The sequence below is a fragment of the Microtus pennsylvanicus genome, chromosome 9, assembly GCF_037038515.1.
Source record: "Microtus pennsylvanicus isolate mMicPen1 chromosome 9, mMicPen1.hap1, whole genome shotgun sequence".
NCBI lineage: Eukaryota > Metazoa > Chordata > Mammalia > Rodentia > Cricetidae > Microtus > Microtus pennsylvanicus.
In genome coordinates, this window is record NC_134587.1 from 80,698,478 (window position 1) to 80,725,410 (window position 26,933).

A 26,933-nucleotide genomic window follows, 5' to 3' on the forward strand; every position below is an offset into this window, starting at 1 on the left:
GGGCGCTCGGGAGGGCGGGGCGGGCAGGTGACGGACGGACGCCGGGCCGCAGAGCTCCGGGCAGGCGGCGGGTTTCGCTCACACCGGCTGGTTTGGTGTTGGACGCGAGCGGACCGGGGACCGGTGGTCTAGGCGAGTCGTCCTTTCCCAGCCGCCCGCTGTGGAAGCTCGTCCCGCTGGGGGGCCAGGGTCTCGGCGAGTTCGGCGTCGGGGAGAAGGCGCGGCTCCCCTCAGCGTGCCGGCCGTACTCGGTCGCTCCGGAAAGGCTAGGCTGAGCGGGGAGGAGCAGGCCCGAAGCTTCTAGGGCTTCGGGCCGGGACCCGAGGAGGATGAGCTGGCTCTTTCCCCTGGCTAAGAGCGCGTCATCCTCCGCGGCCGGGTCCCCCGCCGGCCTCACGAGTCTCCAGCAGCAGAAGCAGCGGCTGATCGAGTCGCTCCGGAACTCCCACTCCAGGTGACTTGGTGGCTTTGACCAGGGCGGGAGGGCGGGCTGCCAGCAGACACCCGTGCCGATCCGCAGGCCGCTCCGGCAGCTGCCTCCTGTTGATAGTCCTTCCCGTGGGCTTGTTTCCCGAATGTGCCTCTCGTACTCCCCCCCCCCCCCCCCCCCCCCCGCGCAGCTTGTCTCCTGACTTGCTCATCTCCACGGACATAATGAAATCATCTCTCGTAGTCTGTATTTCCTATCTCTAGCTCTCACGCTAATATTTCCTTGGATTCACCTAATTGAATTGTTAACATGCTAACACCTGACTAGAGACAGTTGGGAAGGCTGATCCCCAAGTTTCAAAGTGAAAAATTAAACTGTTGCAACACAGTGTTTTGATCAGTTAACTCTGTCCGGATGATAATCCTTTTGAGTTTGTAATTAAAGTTCAGCCTGTTCCAATAACTTTGGTCCTGCAACTGTTACAGAGTCTGCTCCCCTCTCACTTTCTTGTCTTGGGCCCCACATTTAGGAGCTGACATACATTATCTGGATCATCCGTTGTCTTTTGAGTTTGCTTATCTTATTGTCGTCAAACTAGAAATACAGGAATTCAGGTTATCTTGACCTTTTTTTTTTTCCCTGTAAAATCGTTTGCTACAGCCTTTTCTGTTTACATATGTCCGTGGCCGCTTAGGGTTTTCAGGTATCAGAATTACTTTATAACATAGGAGTTTTACAATTAATTAACAGGGCCACAGCCTATTTTATGTATAAAGGCCAACGTGGTTAAACTCTAACCTTTTAAAAAAACCTTGTCACATAATGCACATTATAATATGAAATATGATTTTAATGTGTTGTATAATATATAGATACACATCCATGAGATAGTAACAATGAGTTTGAACACACCATCAGGGGCTATTTTTCTGTTACCCATCAATTTTTTTCTCAAGCAAGTAAACTATCATCCTTAAACTTGCTCTGTAGGCCAGGCTGACTTTGAACTCAGAGATCTGCTTGCCTTTGCTTCCCAAGTGATGGCATTAAAGCTGTGTGCCACCATGCTGTGCCTGTCTTCCTGTTCTCACGTCTACCTTTGTGTAGCATTCCTTACCCTGTTACAAGGACAGAACCCCTCTCGAAAGAGTATTTTCTAAGGAAAAAGTGGCCTTTCCAGGCAGCAAGTTTCTTTTCTCATACTGGAGGAAAAGGAATTCTTGTTTCTGTGACTAGAGGAATTTGATGGGACAAGAGATAAGAAAACAGGAGAATTTGCCTCTGGAAGTCTTCAAGTCTTCCTTAGTTCACGGTTCTCAGAGTGCCCAAGTGCTATACTTAGGATAATGATTTCTAAACCCCAACACAAGTCAGTCTTTCTCTAAATGCTTTATTTTTTCTAACCTTCGAGAGCCACACTTTCAAGATATTATAAAATAAGCTAAGTTTTAAGAAACACAACAAAGTTTTTCCCCTTCGACTGTCACCTTGGAAACCTGCAGAATGTCAGTATTACTACTGTAAAAATACTGGTGGAGCCATTTGCTAACCTTTCTTTTCTCCTCATGAGATGGAGCTTTTGAGTCACGAGTCTCTTACTGATAAGACTAGTACATGAGGAAAGTGATCTGAAGTTTGTACTTTGGTCCAAAATAGAAGTAATAAAACAGTAATTGTTCATTGAAGGACATCTGGAGTTAGTTTAAGAGGATCAGTCAGTATCCTTAATGGATGCAGAAATTATTTTGTGTGCTAATATTTGAACTAGAAATTTTTAACATGTAACATTATCTGTATCTTTTAAGTTCTTGAGATTTTATTTAGTTGAAATATTTCAAACTTACAAATTAGATATAATTCTAAATATTCAAGAATCTTTTAAACACTTTATCAAATTCTTAACCATCCCAAAAGGTTAGGTGAATTTTATGACTATTTTCTTTTACCTCGTTCCCGCAGAAACAAGTGGGAAGCTGTCATAGAGGATTAACAGTATTTAACCAAAGCACAATGAATATTATGAAAATGAAAAGTGGAAGTCATGTTGACTGGACTCAAAAACTAATCTTCTAAAAAATAATAATCACACTAATCAGTTTACCACTAAAACTTATGAATTCATATGTAGAAGAACTAATTCTTCAATTCCTTGAAGTTTACTTCAGAAGACACTGTTGATTTTCTGTTCGGATCCCATTTCCTCTGACTTCTTCAAAGAACACCTGTTTTTGTTTTTTTCTTCTGTTTATAATCTGTAGGACACAGACTTAGTGGAGTGCTTTCAACCCAGGAGATGTAAATAATCAGTGATGATGGCCTCACCTCACCCTCACCTCACACCGTCATGTCTGTCAGGAAAAGGAGGACTCCTTTTTCCATCTTTTCTTCTTTTTGTGTGTGTGTGTGGGGGGGGGCTTGAACTCACAGAAGCTGTCCTCTGCTTCCACAGTGCTGCGTTAAGGCACATGTTACCATGCCAGATACAAGCAGGACTCCTGACTTCAACCTAGTGAACAGAGGTTGGAGGGAAAGTCCAGGTTTTCTCAATAATACAAAGAGCTTTTGGGAAGAAAAACAAATGGGGGGAAAGTGCTTCTTCTTTAGATATGATTGTGTTCATCTGGGTTATGATTGAAGGCTGGCAGTGTGGTAAAATAGTTCACTGCTAAATTAATGAACTCTGGAGTTAACGTCATTTCATCTATGGCATGTAGTGTTAGTTCTTAAGTCTTAAGCTTTAAGATAAATAATCCCTCACTGGTGAAATGATTTTCACTCTGTTTTTCAGTAACTTGTGTTTATGATAATCCTTGCTAACCAGGCTAATCCTTAGTCTCCAGAGGGGAAGCTGTTTCGTAGACTGTTTCTGTGCTGTGCCCACAGTCAGGAAATACAGTTAGATGGATAATGGTGATGGAGTGCTGTTTTGTTTGTATATTCAAACAAAGAGTCTTAACTTGGTTGTAATGGCATACATCAGAATTGTGTTTCTTTTGTATTGTTGTACAGCTACTAGACTTCCCAGAAAGAATCTCTGAGCCAAGAAGGTAGGAGGTACAGATGGGTCACTAATGGCCCATCCAAGCTTGGCTGGCCTGTCATCTTTATATGCCTTACGTCCACAGAACTGAAAGAATTGACTGCCTGATCTCTTTCTGCTCTACTCAGTCAAGAAAGTCAATTGATTCCTCAAGCCCCTCAATGCAATGACATTCAATGTGTGTGTGTGTGTGTGTGTGTGTGTGTGTGTATTGAGCTCTTCATTTTTCTCTGTTCCCCTCCCTGCCTTCTCCCCTTCCCCCTTCAACCCTCCCCCAAGGTCCCCATGCTCCCAATTTACTCAGGAGATCTTGTCTTTTTCTACTTTCTACTTCCCATGTAGATTATATCTATGTAAGTCTCTCTTAGTGTCCTCATTGTTGTCTAAGTTCTCTGGGATTGTGGTTTGTAGGCTGGCTTTCTTTGCTTTATGTTTAAAAACCACCCATGACATGTGATAATTGTCTTTCTGTGTCTGGGTTACCTCACTCAAATATTTTCTAGCTCCATCCATTTTCCTGCAAAATTCAAGCTGTCATTTTTTTCTGCTGTATAGTATTCCATTGTGTAAATGTACCACATTTTTCTTATCCATTCTTCAGTCGAGGGGCATTTAGGTTGTTTCCAGGTTCTGGCTATGACAAACAAAGCAGCTGTGAACATAGTTGAGCACATGTCCTTGTGGCACGATTGAACAACCTTTGGATATATACCCAAAAGTGGTATTACTGGGTCTTGAGGAAGGTTGTTTCCTAATTTTCTGAGAAATCACCACATTGACATCCAAAGGGGTTGTACTAGCTTGCATTCCCACCAGCATTGCAGAAGTGTTCCCTTTTCCCCCACAATCTCTCCAGCATAAGTTGTCATCAATGTTTTTGATCTTGGCCATTCTTACAGGTGTAAGATGAATCTCAGAGTTGTTTTGATTAGCATTTCTCTGATGACTAAGGATGTTAACCATTTCCTTAAGTGTCTTTCAGCCATTTTAGATTCCTCTGTTGAGAGTTCTCTGTTTAGGTCTGTACTCCATTTTTTTAATTGGATTATGTGATCTTTTGGTGTCCATTTTTTTGAGTTCTTTGTATATTTTGGAGATTAGACCTCTGTCTGATGTGGGGTTAGTGAAGATCTTTTCCCATTCTGTAGGCTGTCGTTTTGTCTTGTTGACCATGTCCTTTGCTTTACAGAAGCTTTTTAGTTTCAGGAGGTCCCATTTATTAGTTGTTTCTCTCAGTGTCTGTGCTGCTAGGGTTATATTTAGGAACTGGTCTCCTGTGCCAATGGGTTCAAGTGTACTTCCCACTTTCTCTTCTATAAGGTTCAGTGTGGCTGGCTTTATGTTGAGGTCTTTGATCCATTTGGACTTGAGTTTTGTGCATGATGATAGATATGGGTCTATATTCATTCTTCTACATGTTGATATCCAGTTATGCCAGCACCACTTGTTAAATATGCTTTCTTTTTTCCATTTGATATTTTTTGCTTCTTTATCAAAGATCGGGTGTTTGAAGATGTATGGATTGATGCCTGGGTCTTCTATTCCGTTTCATTGGTCCTCCTTTCTGTTCTTATGCCAATACCAGGCTGTTTTCAGTACTGCAGCTCTGTAGTAGAGTTTGAAGTCAGCGATTGTGATGCCTTCAGAAGTTCTTTTATTGTACAGGGTTGTTTTGGCTGTCCTGGATTTTTTGCTTTTCCATATGAAGTTGAGTACCGTTCTTTCAAGTTCTTTGAAGAATTTTGCTGGGCATTGCATTGAATCTGTAGATTGCTTTGCAATGACATTCTTAGAGGCAGAAAACAAAGTGCACATGAGCATTGTAGACCTGTGGGGGAGCACAGAGGAATAGAAGCTTGGTAATGAAACTGTCTTAGATTACGGTTCTGGTCCTAACACATACTAGCTGCACAGTCTCTTGATAAAACATTCAGTTCCTCCAATTTCTCATTTTCTGCCTGTAAAGCTAAGAATTATGATTCTTTTGTGAAATCTGATGAGGAGGTCCTGAGAGATTCAGGAGACAGAAGCCAGAGCCTTGATCATGTGAGGCAGTGCTCTACCACTGAGTTACATCCCTAGCTCTCTGTCATACAGGATTTTTGATATTTGAATAGTAGAAACATTAACTGGCTCATAAGTAGGCATATAACAAATTACACTCCTGTTTGTGGTCTTCTAGAATCAGTATACCTAAAACCATTGCTTCTTAATCTATAGCAGTGGTTCTCCACCTTGTGCAACTCCTTAATACAGTTCCTCATGTGTGGTGATCCCCCAACCATAAAATTGTTTTCGTTGCTACTTCATAACTGGAATTTTGCTACTGTGATGACTTGTATTTGGGGAAGTAGAGGTTAGCCAAAGGGGCGTGACTACAGGTTGATGACTGCTGATCCAAATGCTTCTGTCTGACTTACTGTTTATGCATCTGTCACAATCCTACCTACAACTCACTTGTCTTTGGCAGGCCTCCATCTGACTTTTCATTTAGAAAAGTAGTCTATTCAGGAGAGCTAGCTGAGTCATAAGTGAACTGTCCTATTTAGAAGGGCTTAGTAAAGTGCAAGGAAGCTACAGAGTCGGCAGCATTGTTTAATACACAATAAATACTCTGTAAATGCTCGTTGGTATTGTATCCTTAGTTTTAAAAATAATAGTGTCAAAAAATTGGTCATAAAAGTAATTATCCAATAAAAAATGGGATACAGACCTAAACAGAGAACTCTCAACTGAAGAATCCAAAATGGCCAAAAAAACACCTAGGAAATGCTCAACATTCTTAGCTATCAGAGAAATGCAAATCAAAACAACTCTGAGATTCCATCTTACACCTGTCAGAATGGCCAAGACTGAAAATACTGATGCCAACTTATGCTGGAGAGGAGGTAGGGTAAATGGGACATTCCTCTATTATTGATGGGAGTGCAAACTGGTATAGCCACTTTGGAAATCAGTATGGCAATTTCTCAGAAAACATCATATTCAGTGAGGTAACCCAGACCCAGAAAGACAAATATAATAAGTACTCACTTGTAAGTGGCTTTTAGACATAAAGCAAAGAAAAACCAGCTTAGAAATCCCAGAGAACCTAGACAACAAAGAGGACCCTAAGAGAGACATACATGGATCTAATCTACATGGGAAGTAGAAAAAGACAAGATCTCCTGAATAAATTGGGAGCATGGGGGATCATGAGGGGGGGGAGGGAGGAGGTGGAGAAAATATATAGCTCAATAAAAAAATTAAAAATTAAGTATCTCTAGAAAATATAGTGTCTGTGTAAGTTAGCCTTCCATCACTGAGAAAACAGCTCAGATAAACAGACCTATAAAGAGGAAAGGTGTGTAGGAGATAGCTCAGTTGTAAATGGACTTGAGTTCAATCTCTGGGAGCCCTATACAAGGGCTGGGTACAGTGATTCCTACATGTAAATCCCCTTAGGGTGTGGGGTTAGGAGGATTACTGTGCTTTACTGGCTTGTCAGCTTAGCCTTTTCAGGGAGCTCCTTTGGAAAGAGGCCCTGTCTCCAAAAACAAGGTCCACTGCTGTCCTGAGAAGCAGTATCAGAGGTTCACCTTCATGTACATGTGCATACTGAATCCAGACACACGAAAAGAGGGGAGACTTACTTGATTTAAAAAATTAAGAGGCTTAAGCAGTGGTTGGCCCTCTTGTCAATACATAGTGATAGTAATGCATGGCAGGGGAAGTTACTTCTGCTCTGCAGCCAGGAGGCTGAGAAAGATGAGAGACTGAGCCCAAATATCTCCTTCTGTTAGGCCCTCTTAAAGGCTCTCTCACTTCCCAAGTCCCACAAGCTATGATCCAAGTGTTCACCTCATGGGCCTTTGCAAACATTCAAGATCTAAACCTGTAGCAGAATTATAGCATAGTCTTTAAAACATCCTTTGGTACTGTCTTGCTACCATTCCATGGATCACAGAGTTGTTTTTGATTATCCAAATCTTTACCCATATAGCTTCTCCGGTGAATGAGTTTTTGAGTACTTGACTTACGGCTTTTAGATCTATTCTTTATAGCTGGGTGGTGGTGGTGGTGTATACCTTTAATTCCAGCACTGTGGGATAGTTGACCGACCAGAGGCCATCACCAAGCAGAACCCTGGTCGCAGTACATCTTTCTGGGGACTTATGGGAAGCTGAGCTTATATCTGATGGAGTGGCAGGAAATTTGATGCAGAAAATTTCAAAATAGCTCAGTGTTCAGGCAGCAGCATGGATACTATTGAGATCAAACAATATTGGAAGACAGATATGATAAATTTTGAGACTAGCTAGAAAAGGAACATGTTTAAAGGTGTAACCAAAAGCTGTCACATATGTGGTAGTTGCAGCTCTTGCAGGCAGAGGCAGAAACATAAGTTTGAGGTTAGTGTAGACTATATAGTTGAAAGTCTGCCTAGAAAACATGGTCAAACCTTTTTTTCAGAAGTACAGACAAAAATTTGCAGTAAGCCTTGGTTGTTAAAAAGATTAGCCTCATTTAAAAAGTAAATCCAATTGCTCTTCACCAGGACAGTAGAAGGTTTCCATCTCTGGTTCGCCCTGTGGTGAGGCAGCATGTCTTGGCAGCAACGTGCTACACACCTGTTCACTGGACAGCGAGGTTAAAAATAAGAGACTCTGGTTCTATAATCCTCTTTAAGGGGCCTGCTTCTAGGAACCTAATCCCTCACTTACTGGGCCACCTTGTAAGCTTCACTGCTTTCCAGCAGTACCAACGTGGGAACCAAACATTTGTCACGTAGGCCCTTGGAGAACATTTCAGGCTGAAACTGTAGTAGGTACCCTATTTTATTTTGTACCAAAGCTTTGTCAAGAGTATGGTCTCAGATTCCCTTTTTCTAGTTGCTAAGTCTTAGTTGGCTTTTAAATATACGTAAGATGACATTTCCCCCTCTGTTCTCCACCAGGGTTCTTTTCTATTTCTATAGCTCTTCCCATTTCCTTGGTCATTATCCTATCCGGTCTTTGGAACTCTGCTGAGAAGATATTAAATAAATGTTACATGTCACACAGCTCTTTGAAACAAACAAAATCAAGCAGTTTACATTAGAATTTCTTACATCAGCATTCTCCAACAGACTGATTTGTACTAAAGTGTTTTCCAAATAGCACAGACTGTTTATTTGAGCTATTTAAAATTTTTAGTGTCTTGTTTTTTTTTCATTTTCATATCAACTGCATATATATGCAGATACCTGTACATGCTTACCAATTTGTTCTTCTGAAGATATTAATCATACAGATTTGAAGTCTTCTGTTTGCTGTTTCTTGAGGGTTTTTCTTGTTTTCCTCCTGGTTTTGTTGAGTTGGGTGCCTGCACCAATATGGGTATTTTGCCATGCTGATTGTTGTGTTTCCCAAGTGTGACAGCGGGGCAGGACTACTGATTGCTTCCCTCCCTTGGCAGCTTGCATTTTAGTATGTTTCCTGGGATTTTTTTTCTAATAAAAATTCTGGCAGTGACTGAAAAATCTTTGTTAAAATTTTACTGCCACAAATCTGAGAAGGTACAACTTAGGTGAGTTTTCTAAAAGCTTAAATTTAACATCTAACACATTGAGCAGTTATTTGTCTTGTAATCTCCTGAAGTCTTTACATATATGATCTTTCTTAATCAGACAACCCAAGGCAGATGGATACTTTTAATATAACCATCTCTCATTCGAAAAAAAAAAAGTTCAAGAACTTGTATTTGATCCAATTCCAAGTGTTTTAGTCACTGTTTATTACTGTGAAGAGACACTATGACCAAGGCAACTCTTATAAAAGAAAATATTTAATTGGACGTTTGCTTACAGTTTCAGAGGTTTAGTCCATTTATCATCATAGAAGCATGCATTGTGCTGGAGCAGTAGCTGAAAGCTACATCCTGATCCACAGGTCAGGTGAGAAAATGGGACCTAGCATGGATTTTTGAAACCTTAGATCCCACCCCCAGTGACATACTTTCTCCAACAAGGTCACACCTACTCAGACAATGCTTTTCTAATCCTTCTCAAAGAGTTCTACTCTCAATGACTAAGCATTCAAATCTATGAGCCCATGGGGGCCACTCTTATTCAAACTATCACACCAAGTAAAATGGTATATGTGGGATTTGAACTCAGGGAGTCTGTCTTTATTTTAATAAGCCTTGCTTTGAGTCACTAAGATTCTCTACTCGAACTGGTAGAAGATTCTTTCACTATTTATTCCTTGTGCAGTGACATCTTGGTAATGTAGAGGAATAAAGAAAATAGGACTTTGTTTTAATAACATTTAATTATGTGGCATTCATATAGTGGAGGATGGTATCAGCCTAAATCCCGTCCCCAGGGAGAAGCTTTCATAAAGATGATGTAAATCCTGACACTGATTATCTGTTTGAATCTAGCTTAGCTGTTTCTCTGTGTTGTTTACTTACTATTTTAGTATTTGAGAGTTCCATACAGTGTATTTCGATCATGCTTATTTTCTCCATACTTGCAGGTCCATTTCCCTTCTCTACCCACTCAACTTTGTGCTTTTATTTTTTTTCAAATTTCCACATTAAATCCAATTTGTGCTATCTGTATATCCTCAGATGTGTGGCCTTCCACCAGAGCATAGTTGACCAAGAGGTGACACTCTTAAAAAAAAAAAAAAAGCTAACTCAACCTCTTCCAGCAACTATAATTGCCAGTAGTTCCTCAGGTAGGGGCAGGGCTTGGTGTCCACCTCCCCTCTTTTTTTGTTTTTCCGAGACAGGGTTTCTCTGTGGTTTTGGAGCCTGTCCTGGAACTAGCTCTTGTAGACCAGGCTGGTCTCGAACTCACAGAGAGCCGCCTGCCTCTGCCTCCCGAGTGCTGGGATTAAAGGCGTGCGCCACCACCGCCCGGCTTCCACCTCCCCTCTTCATGCTAGTATTTGGTCTGATTTAAACTTGCATGTGGTTTGTGCATTTGTCACAATTACTTTGAGTTCATATGTACAGCTGCCTTTCCATGTCTGGAGGATATTGCTTCCTTGTATTTATCAACCACCTCTGACTCTTACAGTGGGAGGCGGTTGCGGGGAGGAGGCAGAAATCCTTAATAAATAAATAAATTAAAAAAAAATATATAAAAGTAAAAAAACAAAAAACAATGATCTCTGAACCTTGAGAGGAGAGCATTTGATACAGATGGCCCATTTAGGGTTGAGCATTCCTTAGTCTCTTACTCTCTGTACCTTGGTCAGTTGTTGGTCTCTTTGTTAATCACTATGTATTGTAAATAGAAGCTTTCCTGATGAAGTTTGAGAGATGCATCAGTCTATGCATATAATACTAAGTCATTAGGATTTTACTTCTGTGTCACTTAACTGTTCTCCCCTAGATCTGTGACCTGTTTAGCTGCAGATTCTTATCTCTGTCATGGTCCTAGGTATGGGTACTGTGTTGTGGAGAGTGCTGTAAACTCATTCAGAAAGTAGTGGGTTTTCCCATTATGTTTGTGCCACTGTTGCAGCAGTGCACAAACTGGCTAGCCAGTCATTATTTTAGCGTGCAGCGTTCACAGATGGGCAGGATTGATGATTGCTTTTCTAACCATAATAGATGGTAAGAACCTATCAGCCTGAACTGGCAGCCTGTTCTTCAGTGACAGGTCTGTGACCAGGTGGACCTGGGATGAAAAATAAAGAAGACAAGAAAGTTGGGGTTAGGAGGTCTTGCATAAGATGATGCCTTATGCAAGAAGTACAGCATCTTATATACAGTTTGCAGGGGAAAATGGGACAGAATCAGCAGAAAGCTATCATACAGTGAGAGGAAGTCAGCAGGAAGCTAATCAAGGAATGTAGTTTAAAAAGGAGCTCAGGATATCTCAAGTGTGCACAGACTGAGCACACAGTGGCCTGGGGATTGATAACTTTAGCTCCTTTGGGGGAAGATTTAAGTTCCCAGGATCAGAAGTTACTGTTCCCCCAAGGCCCTGGCTTCAGGCCATTATTAGCCTTGCCAAGCATTTTCCTGGTTTTAGACAAGGAACTACATTTCTTCTTTATGTATCAGGGCATCAGGAAAAGCATTGGATCACCCTGGTTCCCAGTCCCTGTTGCTGAAGACACTGTATACTTGAGTCATAGAGCAAGGAAAAATCAAGTTGACTATGACCCGAAAGTTTCATCCTTTATGGTTAGCTTTCATACTGTAAGCTCATCAGCTAAAGCTGATGCCTGCCTGCTGCTATACTCCCTGCCATGGTGTTGTCAAGGGCCAGCCCACTGAAACTGTGAACAAGACCACATTTAAATGCTTTCTTTTATAAGTTGACTTGGTCATGCTGGTGCTTTACAACTGAGACACCAACACTTAGAAACATTTCAAAATACATAAGATTTATGTATTTTGAGAGGCTAGGTTTTTATTGAAGGCTAGAAAATACACTAATCCAAAAAATGAGGAAAATAAACTTTGTAAAACTGTTAGTTTGAAATAACTAAAAGGAATAAAATAACAGAAAGTGTTATATATTTGCTAGACCTTTCAAAGACTAATGAATACTAAATGTCCTCCATTATGTCAACTAATGAGTACTACCTTGTGTGTTCCCCCTTAGAACCATTATGAATGTTAACATTTCAGGTGAGCTTTCAGAGGCTCCATAGTTCCTAGATTTACCTTATAGGATGTCAGATTATAACGGCTTTATTTTGGGACTCTGCTCTGATAGCATTAACAAAGACTCCCAAAGTAGTAGCTCAAACAAGACAAAAGTTTATTTTGAAATTTAAGCCAGGCATGGTGACTCTTGTCTTTAATCCCAGTATTTAGAGCAGAGGCAAATGGACTTCTCTAAGGTCAAGACCTACATTGGGAGTTCCAGGTCAGTCAAGGTTACATATAATAAGACTTATCTCAAAGAAGACAAAACAAGCAAGCAAACAAAAACCAAAAGTGGTTTCATACTTATCAAAGACCCTAGCTAGTTACTTCATTGCTTTGTAGTGCCTACCACCTACTAATAGGATGCCTCAAAGTGGCTATTACCATGCAAGCCTAGCATCCAGACAGGAAGTAAGAAGAAGGCAAGAAAGGCAGAAAGAGCTAGTAGTTGGGATTCCACTGTAAGTGGCTTCCTTGGAAATCCACCCCACTACTAACCTTTGTTTTCATTGGCTGGGACATAAAGTCTTTAACAACAGCTAGTAATAAGAAAGAGTATGGTTATAGCATATGGCTACCCAGAATAAAAGTAGGCTCCTTTGGGGAAGAAGAGGAAAGGTGGAAAGCAGTCAGGAGCCATTATGTCACCATTTAAAGAGACAGTCATTGGGACTGCTCCGTTTAAATTCTTCAGATCCAGTCATCCCCAGCTGCCCGTAAAGCTGGATAGTGGCATAGTTAGCAGAACTCAGCTACTTGTTGACATATATTACCCAGAAGGCTTCTAGTTGCTTCTACTAATGATGAGTTGGATAAAATTATATTAAATCAACCTGAGATTATTCTGAGTTTTCCTTATATGTTTTCCTTAGCATCCTTCCCTTACCCTTTGGATAATAATAACAATAATAATATTCTGGATATTACAGAATATTATTGCCTGCATATTTGATAAGTCTTTCCAACTATAGTAATTCTCTCTCTAGATACAAATCATATCACCTATCCAAATGCTGTGATTAGAATTTAAAAAGTTGTAGGCTATAGCATCTAACATTTGGTTTTTATAGTAACAGTTTTTTTATAGCATTGATCTCTTTTTATATCTTTTCTACTTTCTTTTACAGTATAGCTGAAATACAAAAAGATGTAGAATACAGATTGCCATTCACAGTAAACAACCTAACAATTAACATTAATATGTAAGTAAAATTCTTTTCTATTTTTGTGTACTAGGTTTTAATTTTATGTCTTAGTAGCTAGACAATAATGTGTGAACAGAGTTGTAATCTATATTTCGTGTAATAGGAACTAACTTTTTTGTCTTGACTCTTAGTTATATCAGATATAGCTGTTTAAATGAACTTATTCATAGTAACTATAACATAAAATAGTGCTCAACTTAGTGAAATAAAAACTTTGTGGTTTATTGCTTAACACATGGACATAGGAGGCCTTATAAAATACTTGTTCTCTGAACAAATCTAAGGATGAACATGTATCTCTGGCAAGAATTAAAATACATTATGAGCTTTATGAACCTATATAGAAGCCTTACCAATTAGGATATATTACAGAGTCATAATAAATGGCTGTAACATGGACTCATGGGCTCCAGAGGCCACTTATTGCCTCTTTAAAAAAAAATTAAAAATCTTGACCTATAAAAACAAAAATAAATAACAAAAATGAACTTTAGCTATATAAATGAATTAATTTCCCATCCAGTGCCTAGGTAGATGTAGGGAGGAGAGTCCAACAAAATCCAATTTTGATAATGTCGAGAAGTACTTTCCTTAACCAGTATATAAGCAGAAAAGCCTCAAGGGAAACATTCTGAGTTTTTAAAATTTAAGAAACAGAGTTCTGGATTTAACAAACTTCTATTAAAATATTTCATAAACTAATCTTAATTTTGTAGTACTTAAAAAAGATTCATTTTTTGACTTTTGAATTAAGAGCTTTTTAGGTGAGGAGAGGTGTTAGCGCAGCGTTTAGGACTCAGATGAGCCAAGGTTTGGTGACAAGCACAGTAGTGTAGTCCTAGTACTTGCTTCTCACCCGTTCCTCTGTAGTGTAGTGTATGCATGCCCAGGCTACTGCGGGCAGGATTTCACACACACACGCACATGAACACATGGCCAGAGCCATAATCCACTAAATAGTCAGGCAGTTTTGCATGATTTGCTGTACAGGTGGACAATCTATGTTTTAGCTGAGATTCTTATTCAGCAAGTTTTATTAGCTTGGAAATCAATTTGTTGACATGCTAAAAAGACTTTTCTGTAATGCATGGAGCCCATATTCCATTTTAAAAAGAAACTCTTGTATTTAATTACTGTGTTATTGCCAGAATATAGCCTTTCATATATTTTCAGTCTGCTCAATATTTATAATAAAGCATGTGTTACTAAAAATTAATCCATATAAGACAATGTGAAAATTTAACTTGCTTTTAAATAACTTTGTTTTAGAATTATGGTTACATGTTGTATTTTTTTCATTTGTTTGTGTTTTTTGTTTTGTGTGTGTTATTTCTTTACTAGATTACTTCCTCCACAATTTCCTCAGGAAAAACCAGTGATTAGTGTTTATCCACCAATAAGACATCACTTAATGGATAATCAAGGATTGTATGTTACCTCTCCATTAGTAAGCAATGTATGTATATGCTATAGTTTATATCAAATTAACCTACCCATTTATTACAATTTATTGCTCTAGAAATCTGAAGTGTAATAAAATTTTTATTTTGAAATTGGTTTCCTTAGACAATACTGTTTACTTAAGCCTGTAACTTGAAGTTCTGGATATAATGTGGTTGATAATGTTACATGTTGCAGCTTAAATACCCTGAGTGTTTACCTCTGACAATCAAGTTACTGGGAAGTGTGAAGTGTGGGAAGCTTCATTATCGATTGAATAGACTTTTAACCTGATTTGTTAATTACTAAATATTTATAGTATGGATTCTATAGGAAACTGTTGTAAATCATTATTGTTAGTATGTTGACACAGTGTTCTTTACTTCTTTATTTTTTCCTCATTTTAATTTTATGTGTATTCGTGTTTATGTGTATGCAGTGCCCAGAGAGTCAGAGGACAGTGTCACATCATCTAGATCTGGGGTTACATAGGTTGTGAGCTGCCTTGTAGGTGCTAGGAACTGAACCTGGGTCGTCTGCAAAACATTAGGTGTTCCTACCCACTGAGCCATCACTCTTTCCTAGTTATTTTTAGCTGCAGACATTGGTTAAGATTTCAAATGAGATTTATTCCCATGAAATTTTGTGTTTTGAGAGGGTTTTTATCATTGTGTATTACTGTTACTGTTTGTGTTTGGAGAGGGTTTTTATCATTATGTATTACTGTTACTTTCAGTTTACAATGCACTCAGATCTTGGAAAAATTATTCAAAGTCTTTTGGATGAGTTCTGGAAGAATCCTCCAGTTTTAGCTCCTACTTCAACAGCATTTCCATAGTAAGTATATTTATAGTATGTAACTTTAACATGTTTTCATTTATCATAATTAAAATATAGTTTAAGGGAATTGATGTTCAAAACAAAGACAGTCTTCTGATTGCCACACACTCACCTTCATGCCCATAAGGCCAAAGTTTTCAGAGGGGGCTGTGTATTTCTCATTTAGTTGATTATTTACCCACCGTCTTTCAACAATAGGCTCATGGGACTGTTCTTGAATTTCATTTTGGCTATTACCTATTGACCTCTTACTGTAATAGATGAGGGTTCTATCTGCCACAAAATTTCCATTCTCCTCTTATTATATCATGATTGCTACATAAGTCTATTTGGTGTGTTTGTTACACGACTCATAAATATTAGCCATTGCTGATTTTTTTAGCTCACTTTTGTTCATGTCTATCAGGCAGGTAATCTCTAGGTTCTGTGTTTAGTTGGTTGTTTTTGTTTGTTTGTGCCCCCCCCCACCATTTTCCTTGTTAGTTACACCCTATCTCTGTCACACAGATCTCATTCAATAGCTTCCCCTTGTTTTTTTCTTCAAGCTTTCCTTTGTTGTTTTCATATATTAGATTATTTGTTTCTTGAGTTTTATATTTCTCTATTTAAAAAAGGTTGTCTCCTAGTTTCTTCGTCTACTATCTTCCAATAATTTCCTGAGTAGAGCATTAACATGAACAACAAATCATACTAGAACTTGTCTTGCTGGGCGGTGGTGGCGCACGCCTTTAATCCCAGCACTCGGGAGGCAGAGGCAGGCGGATCTCTGTGAGTTCGAGACCAGCCTGGTCTACAAGAGCTAGTTCCAGGACAGGCTCCAAAACCACAGAGAAACCCTGTCTCAAAAAAACAAAAAACAAAAAAACAAAACAAAACAAAAAAAATCATACTAGAACTTGTCTTTAAAATAGTAAAATGTGGGTGTGTGTCTTAGGGATTTGAGGCCTGAACCTGTGGCCTTGAACATGTCAAGCAGGGCTGCAGAAAGCCATCCCTAGCATATTTTAATCTTAGATTTTAAAACAGGGTCACACTCTGTTACCTAGACTTTCTTGGAACTTGCAATGTGACCAGCAGAGCTTAAAGTTGTCATCTCTGACTTGGTTTCCTGGGTGGCTAGAATTATAGGCCTATGCCACCATGCTTAGACATTTTTCTCTATGAACCTATAGTTTGGTTAGGTGTTAGTGGCAACTCTTTTGTTCTACTTTTTCCATTAGTTGACTTGGCTTTAAGAAGTGTAATTGAGGCTGGGCGTTGGTGGCATACACTTTAGTTCCAGCACTCAGGAGGCAGAGACAAATGGATCTCTGAGTTTGAGGCCAGCCTGGTCTACAGAGTGAGTTCCAGGACAGCCAGGGCTACACAGAGAAACCATATCTCAAAAAAAAAAAAAAAAAAAAAGAAGAGGAAGAAGGAGGAGGAGGAGGAGGAAAAGAAGAAGAAAAGTACAATTAAATAATATGAAAACTCATTTAATTCTCTTGTCTGGCAGTTTTTGTTCGCCAGCTACCAAGACTGTAGTGGAGGCTATGAGCTATTACCATTTAAGGCAGTCTGAGTTTCCTCACAGCATGCCACATGGAAAGAGGTTGGACCAGCCGAGTAGAAGGTGTACTGCCTTCTACTATCTATATTCACAGATATAGCTATGAGTATTGCACATCATCATTTCTGCTGCATTTTAAGTACATTCAGGCTGAAAAAAGAAGAAGAAATAGACTCCATCTCTCTCTAGTGTGGCAGAATTCAAGAAACCATATGTTTGTGGGAAGTGTGCTCTGAAAATCTTGCAGATTTGTAGCTATTTTAAAAATATATAGTCTGACACATCTCTGATCACAAAAATTCACCTGTATCCTATATGCAAAAATATATTCACGCTGTCTCACACAAGAACTCCCACAGTTTATTTTATAAGAGGCTCACACTCATGTAGAGGTATAGAGGAGGGTTTTCAGCTGTGTTCCTTAAGAACATCTTTTAAACGGAAGAAGGGTAGATTAAAATGACAAGGTATTAAATGACAAGATTAAAATGACCTCACATATATCTAGCGTGCAATGGTAGACCACTGTAGACTACCCTTAATGAGGGAAAACGGATTCTGAAATCCAACTGGGCTCACTGCTTTGATAGAGCTGTGGTTTTGCTTTGTGGACTGACCATGGGATAAAATTTGGTTATTGATTTTGCTTTTGGATCATCCTTTCTATTGGATGCATACCATGATCTAGTGATTCAGCCAAATATAGTTTTGTCATGGATATGTGAGGCTCTAGCTTCAATTGGAAAGGTGAGAGAAGGGTCACAGGAAAGAAGGAGAAAAGTGTGAGATGAAATTGAAACATTAACTTACTAAAATGAAAATGCAGAGGCCCATAAAATAATTATCACATTATAAAAGACCAGTAATAAGATGCATTTTTATGAAGGTTCAGAGTGACATAGATTAAATTTAGAAGTTGTAAAAGATCCGAAATTAAAATGGCACCAGATATATATTTTTTAGTTTGTCTGCATGTGTACATGCAAGTACTTGAGGATATATATATATGGGGGCCAGAGGTTGATATCTTATGTCTTCCTATTCAGATCTCTTCCTTGACTGCTCATCTTATTTTTTTGCTACAAAGTTTCTCGCTGAACCTTGAGCTCATCAATTGGCTAGGCAGGCTGGCCAGTGGCTTCCAGGGATCTTCTTGTCTCTATCACCTACCCCTCCTTCGTACTGGGGTTGCAGATGTGTGTCTCTATGCCCAGCTCTTAAATGGGTGCTAAGAGTGTCAGCATAAGTCGTCATGCTATCCATCAGATATAGTAAATGAGATTGGAATCTAATGCTCTTGGAGAGTCTAGAATACATAGAGTACAGATTACACAACCTAAAATTTGAATTTGAAATCTAATATGAGGGCATATTAAAACTTTATCAATTTTTAAGTCTCAAAATTTATCTTCCAATATAAATCTTGAATCTCTGAAACTGTCTTAACTTTTTCTAATGGTTATTTTTTTGTCATAACTCATGCAGTATTTTCTGGGAGAGTATGGCACCAAGGCTCAAACTATGAACCAAGCTAGCCAGGCTAGGGTTGAATTCCCAGCTTTTACCTGTATTTAAATTTTGAGACAGTGACACACTGTTACTCAGGCTAGTCTTCAACTCACAGTTCTTCCTGTTTCAACCTCTGGATACGTAGGGTTATAAGCCTTTAACACCAGTCTAGTTATTTTAATCCATAAGTTTTACAATCTGTAGCCAGTAGAACTTTTGGGGGGAGCACCTGGAAATGAAATTCTTACTCCCCCCTGCCCCCAGAAAAGAAAATCTAAAGTATGGAGGAGAGTTTGAGCCACGCAGGGGTGAAAACGAGAGGTGCTCTCATGAAAAAGTGAAAGACTGAAAGCACAAAGAGACAGTTGGCTGGTGCCTGGTGGACTTTTGACTGTGATCATCCGAAGAGAGCTTCATATGTTTGGAAAGTTAACCATTGTTTCTTGCAAGAGAAACTACACCCAGAGAATTAGATGATCTGTATGAAAGTTTCTGTATAGTGTTGAAGGTACTTCCTGACTTTGATGACTGTAATTCATGTGACAGGACAGAGATGAATTAAAGACCTGCCAAATGTATCAGAGACAAGACTTTCTGTGGTTTAAAATCCTGTCTCCCATTCTTTTTTCCCTAAGTCTTAAGAAAAGCAAAGTTCAAGCCCCTTTGAGAGGTGTTAACAATGGATTTCAGAAGTGGGCAGGCAGTGCTTTAGCAACTGTCAAGTAAGGAAAACACCTTCTAAAAGTGTTAAAAGCATTGTCTCTCAGCAACTTTACGGGAAGACACACACACACACACACACACTGCTCATTTATCCATCTCCATTTCAGGTATGGCATATTGTCAAATAGATCATTGCCGATTTTGTAAGCATAAAAAAAGTTTTTAAAATTTAGTTGTTATTCAACGGCTAAATTGAGCATCACTTCCTGTTTTTAAGATGCTTAGTTTTATGTCATCCACTTGCCGTATAGTTGTTAGAAATTTTTTATGTATTAGAGAAATTGCCCTTCAATGTGTGATATGACTTTCAACTGATTTGACTTTCGCTTTGATTTATGTTAGTTAGCTTGTTGGTGGTGCTGGGGATAGCAAGCCCAGAACTTGGGCTTGCTGGGATATATTCAAACACTGACCTTTTTTGTATTATATTGGGCCTGTTGTTTTGGTTTGGTTTGCTTTGGTTTTGGTTTTTTGAGACAGGATTTCTCTGTGTAACAGCCCTAGCTGGCCTGGAGCTCACTCTGTATACCAGGTGGTCTTTTTCAGAACTCACAGAAATCTGCCTGCCTCTGCCACCCAAGTGCTGCACCATCACCACCCAGCTTGTTTTGTTTTTGTTAGTGTAAAATTTGTCATTATTTTCTTTTTATAACTTTTGAATTTAGAATTATAGAAATCCTTTCATACTTTTCCCACTTCAAGGTTGAAACATTCCAAAGATTTCTTTTAGTTCAAGATTTTTAAAACTGTATATAATTCTTGATCTGTTAGTTTCTATCTTATTATAAATGTGAGCTCTTGACTTTTTTTTTTTTTTTTGTTAAACATGACCACACTGTTTTTCAACTTTGTTTCTACTTCAAGCCTTAATAACTTTTTCGGCATTTTCTATTTATTTCAAAATATTTCTAGCCATTCACCAATGCTATGCTTTAATTTTTAATTAATAATTAAGGTTCTGTAATTCATTTTTTTTCTTGTGAAAGAAGTACTATCTCTTTGTTTTCTGTTTTCAGATTATTTTCTTTCTATTCTTGCAAATTTTTCATTAGGGAATACTTGAAAATTTGTAAAGGATGTTTTCTTCTAATAAAATGTCCAGCTCAGGGTAATTTCTATCATTAAATGAAATTATAGTAGTCCTACAAAAATATACCAATATAAAGTATAAAGTTTTAGTTAGTATTTAGTATCATCTCCAGAATATACCCATCAATCTCTTTTCTTTCCTGGGAGAATGCCTGATTGACTTACTATTAGCTCAGATGTTTGCATTTTTCAGTGTTCATTTATGCCTGAAGTACTCCTGACTCTTTTATAATTTGATTTCTTCTCAATTAATTGTTTGTTTTGAGATAAGATCTCCCTATGTAGCCCTGTAGTCTAGAACTCTTTGCAGACAGGATGGTCTTGAACTCATAGAAATTTGCTTGCTTCTACCTCCCTAGTGCTGGGATTACAGGTGTGGGCCATTGAAGCTGGCCAGTCTCTTCTCACATTTATGGGAGGAAAGATGATTATTTTAAAACATCTTGCTAAAATAAATATTAACTGAATTACTTTCTGATTAAGTTCCAAGTAAATAGTGACTTGCTACTCTTTAAAATATACATTTGTGCTCGCATATGAATCTGTTTGTAATGTTTCTAATATTTTAGTAGCTCATGTATATATTTAATTTTTCTTTCAAGATCTCTAGCCAAAGTCTAACTTTAAGGTAGATTTTGCCCAAAATCAAAAGCCATTTAGCAACACCCACTTGTATAAATATTCTGGATAAAATGCTCTCAATAAAGAAACAAAACTAAATTATATCATTGGAATATCAAAACTCAATAATGATGTATGTGACTTTTACAGAGAGCAACTGGATTGTTTGCTCTCTAGAACATTCTTCCTCCTTTTTATAGGAACCATACTTTATTTTTGAGGTGCTTATAGTTTATAATTTATATAATTTAATTTAATTATAAAACTACTTGTCCCGGGGCTGGAGAGATGGCTCAGAAGTTAAGAGCATTGCCTGTTCTTCCAAAGGTCCTGAGTTCAGTTCCCAGCAACCACATGGTGGCCCACAACCATCTGTAATGGGGTCTGGTGCCTTCTTCTGTACTGCAGGCATACACACAGAATATTGTATACATAATAAATAAATATTAAAAAATAAATAAAATCACTTGCCGAAGCAAATTTCCTTATGTGGAAATGCATGACGTTGTTATTTAGGGCAATTTAGTGATAATTTTATTCTACCTAATGATCTTCTCTTTCTTTCTTCAGCCTGTATAGTAATCCAGGTGGAATGCCTCCTTACCCTTCTCAAGGTTTTCCATTTCTTCCTCCATATCCTCCACAAGAAGCTAATAGGAATATCGCATCTTTGTCTGTAGCTGACACTGTTTCTTCTTCAACCACAAGTTATACCGCAGCCAAGCCAGTGGCTCCTTCATTTGGCATCCTTTCAAGTCTGCCATTACCTGTTCCCACGACAGAATCTTCAGCACCGGTTAGTATCTTCAGGAGTCTGTATTCTGTGCCTGTGAAATAGGTGTTCAGTCAGCTAGCATGTGTTATGTCCATTTACTGAGATAGGCTTGAAATAAAAGATTAAATCATACTTTTTTCATCCCAAGTAAAAAAAACTCAAGAAGGTAACCAATAAAGAATTGCAAATATAGAGCTTCTATAGATAGTGTAAGGTTATGTGAGACAACTGAGGTCATTGCCCCCAGAAACCAAGTAGAAATAGTAGGAAAATAATATCATTCCAGCTTTTTACTTTATTCCCAGTGCTTCAGACTATGCACATAGTAGATGATCTGTGAAAATGAGGCAGATAATGGATGGGTCAGTTTGTGTTTGAGACCAGATTTCTAAAGATAGTTATAAAATTTTGAGGAAACGAGAGGGTCCATAAAGCACTTGGTGATTGGAAACATTGGCAGAGGCCTTGCACTATATGCCAGGGAGCATGTTAGTAAAGTTGCCTATAACAGATCTCTCTAGCTGTTATGTGTGAACAAGGCACACAATGTGATTATATAGGAGAAGCAAGTATCAAATCAAAGAGGGTCTGTTGGTTTACAGCATTTTATTGGCTTTAAAATTGTATGTTCATAAGTGAAACTGGTATCTGTTGTCATGTAAGAAATGAAAGAAAAAAGAGACGAATATGTGCATACAGTATATCTGTAGATTTGGAGGCTGGCATAATGGTCAGGCATTAAAGGCCTGTGCAATCACAAGGAACTGAGTTCAAATCCTCAGAACCTACCTTAAAAAATCCAGGCGTGGTAATCCATTCCTGTAATACCACTACTGGGGAATTAGACACAAGATTTCCTGGGGTTTGTTAGTCATCCAGAGCAGCCAAATAATGAGTTCCTGGTCGAGTGAGAAAACCCTGTTGTCATCCTCCCGCTGCCCAACTGAGGAAGAAACCCAGTGTATTGATCTCCGGCCTCACCTCAACACACACCTATGCCTGTACTTACATATACACACATAAAACACAAATACATAAATATGTGTATGCATATACATTATAGTCAACATTACTGATTTTTATAGTTTAGAATTATTTAAAAAAATAGACCTGAACAGATTTTGTTTTTCCAGAATTTTTCATTATTGTGTTAATAATGATTATGAACACACTATCGGTTATTTTGTTTTTTGAGACAGGGTCTTAGTAGGTAGCTCTTGCTTTCCTGGACCTCACTGTGTAGACCAGGCTAGCCTTGAACTCAATGAGATCTTCCTATCTCTGCCTCCTGAGTGCTAGTATTAAAGACATGTGCCACCATACCTGGCAACAAACTATAATTAATATTTAAAATACTTTAAGGAAAAATTGGGGATATTCTAATACATAGATATCATAAACATTCAAATTGTACTATGTTCTTCATCTACCCTATTATTTAACTTAAATATGTAACTACTCAGAGTTCTAGCAATTTACTAATTTATGCTTGATGTTTTTTCTTAAAAGAAGTATAGTCATTTACATCTATGAAATCCACAGGTGATTCTTTATACCTGTTATAGGTGCTCTCAAGAGATTTATTTTATAATCATACACTTCCACACAGGCTAATACAGGCTCTTCTAAGGCCCATAGCCAGTCCCCATCAGGAAAGGTATACTCATATGTATAACAGTACATTGAGAATGGAGGCACATGTATAGAATTCATTCCCCAGGAGGCAGAGTTCCAGTTCAGCCTGAACTAGTTAGTGAGTTCAAGGTCAGGCTGAGCTACACAGTAATACTCTGTTTGAATAAATGAAATTAAACAAGTAAAAGTCCATTGAGAAACAGACTGATGCAAAGGAAATATATGTACATGTGAAGTGCAAAGATGAAGTTGTGATAGTGAAAGCACTAATAGATGCAGTACTTTAAAGTTTATATCAGATAAATGGGACCAATCAAAAGTATAGCTGAGGTTTAATATTCTTCAAAACTCTTCTTTAGATTAACCAAAATGGTTTTGGTTATAAGATGCCGGATATCCCTGATGCATTTCCAGAACTTTCAGAACTAAGGTAAAAAACTTGAAGAGTAAAGATAGTTTTGTCTATTTTATTTATAGTTTCATATTCAAATTAAGTTAAATGATTTAAACTTTTTTCACTGTTCCTTCACTGTGGTTGTCTTAGTGGGTAAATGATGTAAATCACCTTTTGTATGATAAATTATAACGTGACTTGTCTATATCTAGGGATTGCTCTAGATGCCAAGAATGATGGAATGATTACCAGGGCAGCAGAAGTTCTCTTCCCTCATGTAGCTTGCTGTCTTTGATAATTATTTGTGAATATATTAGATTCTGATAATTGCAAAATAGATCTTTCATTATTTCTTTAGTAGAGTAATGTTAATGTTGTATATAGATGAGTAGATTAACGTTAACATAATATATTGGCAAACTAGTTTTAGATTCATATTTTTATTCAAATTTATAGCAGATAAGATGGCAGGATTCAAGCTTAATGTACTATTTTTCATATAACGTAAGATGTGCCACAAATAAAGTATTTTCTGCTCCCTCCGTTTAGTGGAGTATCCCTTGTACCACACTAAGGATTTATATTATCCATGAGGCTATTATTAAGACCATTGAGTGCAATTAAGAAGTCTTTGTAATTTTATATCTACAGAATATATTCTACCAGGAGTGTACAGATTAAAGCCTGTGTGCAAAACTGTAATTTTAAAAAACAAAGTTTGACATTATTTGATTCAGTATTTTAATTCATGGGTAAACATCAGAAATAAGTTTTGAAGAATGCAAGTCCCACAACAGAAAAGATACATTACACATATTTTATGGCTTCAATATGCTATATAATGCTCAACTGTCAAGAAATAAGACATCTATTTTATAAATGCTATCTTTTCTCCTTTTTAAAAGTTGACCTACTATAAAAATTTGTGAAACATCAACACTGTGGAAAGAGAAATAAAATAGTGTGATCAGCCTCCATATTTTTAATCCTCCCCATGATTCTCACTCTCTTGTTCCTCATGTTCTTCTATCCAGCTATGTGGATAACTGTGGATACACATCAGGCTTACTCTATATGACTTCTTCAGTTGCTTTTTTTTAGTGCTGCAATGGGCTGGGCCATTCCACGTCAATCACTAATTTTAAAAATGTCCTACAGGTTTACATGCAGAGTAAGCTTACAAAGGCATTTTCCCAATTGAAGTTTTCTCCTCTTAGATAACTCTAGCTTGTGTCACATAAAACTAGCCATCACACAGGTCATGTTGAAAAATTGAACATTTATCATCGTGGAGAAAAACTAGATGATTGATACTAACAGGTTGCTTTTTCTCTTGTGTTTGTAGTGTGTCACAGCTCACAGACATGAATGAACAGGAGGATGTGTTACTAGAACAGTTCCTGACATTGCCGCAACTAAAGCAAATTATTACTGACAAGGAAGACTTAGTAAAAAGTATTGAGGAATTAGCAAGTATGTTTCCCTTTGCTTAAATTCACAAGTCCTGAGAAAAATGTGATCTGTGCTGGGAAATAATCCAGAGATTTATTTATCTTACAGAAAAAAATCTCCTTTTGGAGCATAGCTTGGAAACCAAAAGGCAGACCGTTTTAGATAAGGTGAGTTACTGGTGGTCACTTTTAACATATTGTTTTTACAGTTTAAAAATCAAGTTAAACAGAATTTTATGTTTTCTTTTAGTATGAATTACTTATACAAATGAAATCTACCTTTGAAAAGAAGATGCAAAGACAACATGAACTCAGTGAGGTATGACTGACTGGTTCTTTCTGGTCCTCATGGGAGCTGCTAGTCTGCAGTTCCTTGTTCACTGCCCTTGCTTTCACTTCATCAGAAACCGTTTATTACCCACCTGAGCCAATGATGCAGTAGTTTATAGGAAGATGAAAAATAGTGTATGGAGCAGGTTGCAGTTTGAAAATGTACTTGTGTATGTGAGTAATAACTGGAAAAACTTTAGGGTTCAACACTTATGTAATTGTTTATTGGTTTAGTTTCCAATCAAAAATAGTCTTGACTTCATAAATATCATACTATACAGAGTATAAAAAGATACTATGCATTTAGTTTCAGTAAAAAGTATAATAACCAGTTAATTCCTAGACATTTTTAACAAAGATTTTTATGTGAACAGTCTAGTTCTCCAATTGTAATAGGAAGCAAAAGCATAGAGCAGAAAATGTTAACATTTAAATACATAAATTTAAAATGTTTACGTATTAATGATAAAATCAAAAGTGAAGTTTTTTGGTATTATTTTTTTAAAGAACGCATGTATATTATGGATAACACAAATATTGCCAGTGGGTATAGTGAAAAACGAGAAAATAGGAAACCCAGCCAAGGAAAACCAAATGTCCTATAAAGAGTTCTGCTATACTTAGTGAGATTTTGTGCACCCCATCATCAACACAGTTCAGCTTTAACACTTTTTCTTACCCGATATTTATGTAAGATTTGTTCCAAGTGATTTTTTTCCACCCCTGAGACAAGGTTTCTCTGTGTATCCTTGACTGTCATGGAGCTTACTCTCTAGTCCAGGCTGGTCTCGAATTCAGAGATTCACCTACCTGCTTTTCCTTCTCGAATGCTGAGATTAAAGTCATGTATCTATCTCCACAGCCCAGCTACTTTCAGTAATTTTTAAGTAAACAATATATTGTATAATTTTTTTCCTTTTTATTTTTTTTAAAAAGAGAAGAAACTATTTTTCTCATTATACATACCAATCCAAGTTCCCACTCCCTCCCCTCCTCCCAATTCCTCTATTTAATCCCCAACCCCCATCTACTCCACAGAGAGGGTAAGGCACATTGCTTTGGGGAAGGTCAAAGGCCCTTCCTACTATGTCTAGGCTGAGCAAGGAATCCATCCAAAGAGAATGGGTTCCCAAAAAGCCAGTACAAGCAGTAGGGATAAATCCTGGTGCCTCTGCCAGTGGCCCCTCAGTCTGCCCTAGCCATGCAATCTGTCAACCACATTCAGAGGGACTAGTTTGGAGTGTGCTTGTTCCTTTCCTGTCCATCTG

At 38.0% G+C, this 26,933-nt stretch overlaps 1 protein-coding gene across 2 annotated transcripts in view; it reads left to right on the plus strand.

The window, feature by feature from the left end:
* Positions 1-4: 4 nt before the first annotated feature.
* Vps37a (VPS37A subunit of ESCRT-I) overlaps positions 5-26,933 on the plus strand; it is a 33,595-nt gene continuing 6,666 nt past the window's right edge. For both annotated transcript variants that reach the window (XM_075986561.1, XM_075986562.1), the window contains exons 1-9: positions 5-454; positions 13,232-13,306; positions 14,651-14,765; positions 15,486-15,586; positions 21,651-21,876; positions 23,850-23,920; positions 25,230-25,357; positions 25,445-25,503; positions 25,586-25,654. In XM_075986561.1, the coding sequence (XP_075842676.1) occupies positions 330-454; positions 13,232-13,306; positions 14,651-14,765; positions 15,486-15,586; positions 21,651-21,876; positions 23,850-23,920; positions 25,230-25,357; positions 25,445-25,503; positions 25,586-25,654 (969 nt within the window). In that variant the 5' untranslated portion in view covers positions 5-329. The remainder of the gene's footprint in view (positions 455-13,231; positions 13,307-14,650; positions 14,766-15,485; positions 15,587-21,650; positions 21,877-23,849; positions 23,921-25,229; positions 25,358-25,444; positions 25,504-25,585; positions 25,655-26,933) is intronic.